Source organism: Octopus bimaculoides, chromosome 1 (assembly GCF_001194135.2).
Source record: "Octopus bimaculoides isolate UCB-OBI-ISO-001 chromosome 1, ASM119413v2, whole genome shotgun sequence".
NCBI classification, from domain to species: domain Eukaryota; kingdom Metazoa; phylum Mollusca; class Cephalopoda; order Octopoda; family Octopodidae; genus Octopus; species Octopus bimaculoides.
In genome coordinates this window covers 25576034-25579037 of record NC_068981.1, presented here as the reverse complement: position 1 = coordinate 25579037, position 3004 = coordinate 25576034, and the positions used below count along the sequence as shown (strand labels likewise).

General features: G+C 34.2%; 1 protein-coding gene across 1 annotated transcript; it reads right to left on the bottom strand.

The window, feature by feature from the left end:
* Positions 1–1036: 1036 nt before the first annotated feature.
* On the bottom strand, positions 1037–2067 carry LOC128250029 (interleukin 17-like protein). Its single transcript, XM_052974656.1, has 2 exons — positions 2062–2067; positions 1037–1564 (listed from the first exon to the last, which is right to left on the bottom strand). The coding sequence occupies exons 1-2, from the start codon at positions 2065–2067 to the stop codon at positions 1037–1039; spliced, it is 534 nt and encodes a 177-aa protein (XP_052830616.1).
* Positions 2068–3004: the final 937 nt, after the last annotated feature.

The window sequence follows — 3004 nt, the reverse complement described above, 5'->3', positions numbered from 1 at the left end:
GGAACGAGGAAGATGTTTTTGAATTTTGGGAAAAAAAGGCTCTAAATAGAGCTATTTCCGATTTGAAAAATATATATTCACGAAGTATTTTGTGTTATACACAACTTATACAAAATTTAAAAACAAAATAGGTCTTTTAAGAGGTGAAAAATGCAACTTACATGGGAGCCGATGTGTCTACCGTCCGTCCATGATGAGATAGATAGATAGATAGATAGATAGATAGATAGATAGATAGATAGATAGATAGATCATATATGCTTCTATGTATGTACGTGTGTGTTTGTATGTGGATGTATGTGTGTTTGTAAATTTGAAAACGCCAGTCTTTATTGGAATCTATAAAATCATTTATTGTTTCGCAAATGGGTTATACTCTTCTACTTACAATTAAAATAGCGGTAAATAAATGTATTTACATACTATTCTTACATTCCGCTTTGATAAAGATAGATAGATAGATAGATAGATAGATAGATAGATAGATAGATAGATAGATAGATATAGATATATATGTGTGTGTCTGTGTGTGTGCGTGCGTGTATGTGTGTGTGTTTATATACATACATACATGTTCATATACGCACATATGGATATATATAAATGCAAGCATAGGTGTGTATGTACGTAAGTGTGAATATACGCATGCATTTATGCGAATGTATAAATCTGTTACAATAGGGTTCTATGTCCTTATATGAATATATATACTCACGATATATCTCACAATGCCCAAATACTTAAGTATTTTTATTTTTTATAAATATACTGTGGCACAGTTGGATATTAAATTATTCATTTTAAGGGGACAAAGGTTTTTATATTATTTTGCTAATAAATATTACAAATATATCATTATAATGGTGTTATTACTTCATTTATAAACTATGGAATTATATAAGATACAAAACTGTATGTGTGTTTTAAGCAACATATGTTGCAAATTATGATAACCACGTGGTAGTCGACTTAATCTTTCATAAAATATTCAATAACGTCTGCGTTACATATTCATACATCGTTATTCTATCCGTTTTTACGACGCGTATTCATCGTCGCTTCCATCACTTTGTACTTCGACTTTTCGTGCACACGCACAAGCTGTGGCTATTTGAATTACTTTTGGTTTATACACGTACAGTCCATCAACACTTTCATCGCTACGTTTAAGAACAGTCATTGGAGTATATACCATCACACATTCGTGGTTGCTGTCAGAATCGAAACAGTCTTTACAGCGACACACTACTTCGGTGCGGGATGCAGGGAAAACTGTTGAATCATTGGTAATGTTCAGGTACCAAGGGCAGGTTGAACGTTCACGGATGATATCACTGGATGCAGAAGACGCTCGGCAAGTTTTATCTCCGTCTGTCAGGGTGTTCTGCTTACTTCCGGCAGGAGCTATTTCAGCTGGTAGAAAAAAGTTAATGCCACTGGCTGCACTGGTCAAACTCTCGTATTCAACTTTCAGATTGGTTGGTATTTTACCCTCGGTTGGAATTGACGCCGATGATACAAGAAAGACGATGTTGAATAGAAATATGGCAATACTTGAGAGAACCTGTCAGAGGAAAAAATATATTTGTCAAGGTTATTTTTGATTTCAGACATTTATCAGCTTAATCAAAAACTGCATTTACTTTCGACGCATATAACAATGTATAACGAAAAACTTTACGAGATTCTATTACCAGAAAGTTAAATGAGTGACAAATACGAAAGTGACACGCGGAAATATGTTAACAACATAATATAATAAAGCTAACACCTAAAACGGTTTGTTTGTAGTATATCTCGACTCATAAGATTTTTAACAGCGTTTGGTATAAAAATTATTAGTCAATAAAATAAAGGAAAAGGAAGTATACGTATATACTTATATACATATATTATAAAGAGAGAAAGGGCAAAATGGAGCACGAAGGGTGCAAATAAGCACATATGTGCGAGTTTATAATCAACTGGAGCGCCGAAGAAATATACTCTGATAGACACACCAAGCATTAACAAGAAATTTTTCTGAGCGTCTTTCGAATGAAACCGATAACAGTCTCTTACAGTCATGATATTCATATTCACATTTACGGTGGTTGTAAAGCATTGACGAACAAACATTGGAACGAAATGGTAGTCTCAGTCAGTTATGGTCCCGCATTTCTATTGTGCATTATTTACAAAAAACGCACTATTGAATAAACATTTTAAATCAAATAGGTGCGTCCTGTAGTGTGTGCTCGTTGACCATTATTTATATCTTGTTTTTTACGCACACATATACACCCACACATGCACATATGTATGTATGTATGTATGTATTGGCGCTGATGCCATGTACCCGTAATGCAATTCATGCTTACAATGCATATGTCCACTACAACACAATCTCTTTTCCTCGACAGGTTTTGTTACGTTTAACATTTTTCCCAAAACAAATTAAAAAATAAAAGATCATATCACCTTCAGATGGAAGCAGGACATATTTCTACTAGGGGTACGGTATCAGCTAAATCAATGTGGATATCAGCCAATGAACCTTAATTTAAATAGGACATGATACCCCAAATCGTTGCTTAAAAATAACTTAAGCGATTCTATCAGGTGGTGCCAATAAGTAAGGCATTTACTGGTCCAATGTTTAGCCCAGCCTTATCTAAGTTACCTCTGTTATCTTATGCACGCACACATACTATATCAATATACTTTCAAAATGTGCGTGTGAGTGTATGTGAATTTCGTTAGTATAAGGAGCTCAAGCCAACTTAATGGATTTCGGTCTGTCAATGGGAGTATGGTTTGCAAACAGCAACGAAGTTTTGTGTTGCATTTCCTTGTAAATATTTAAAGCGTTAGAAATATTACTATACTATATATTTGGAAGATGGTTACATATTTATACTCAACTTCGGTTCTAGATAAATCAGATGTGTGATAAAAAGCCCTTTGAATGTAAAATTAGCATCGAACACACAGACACACACACACACACACACACACACACATA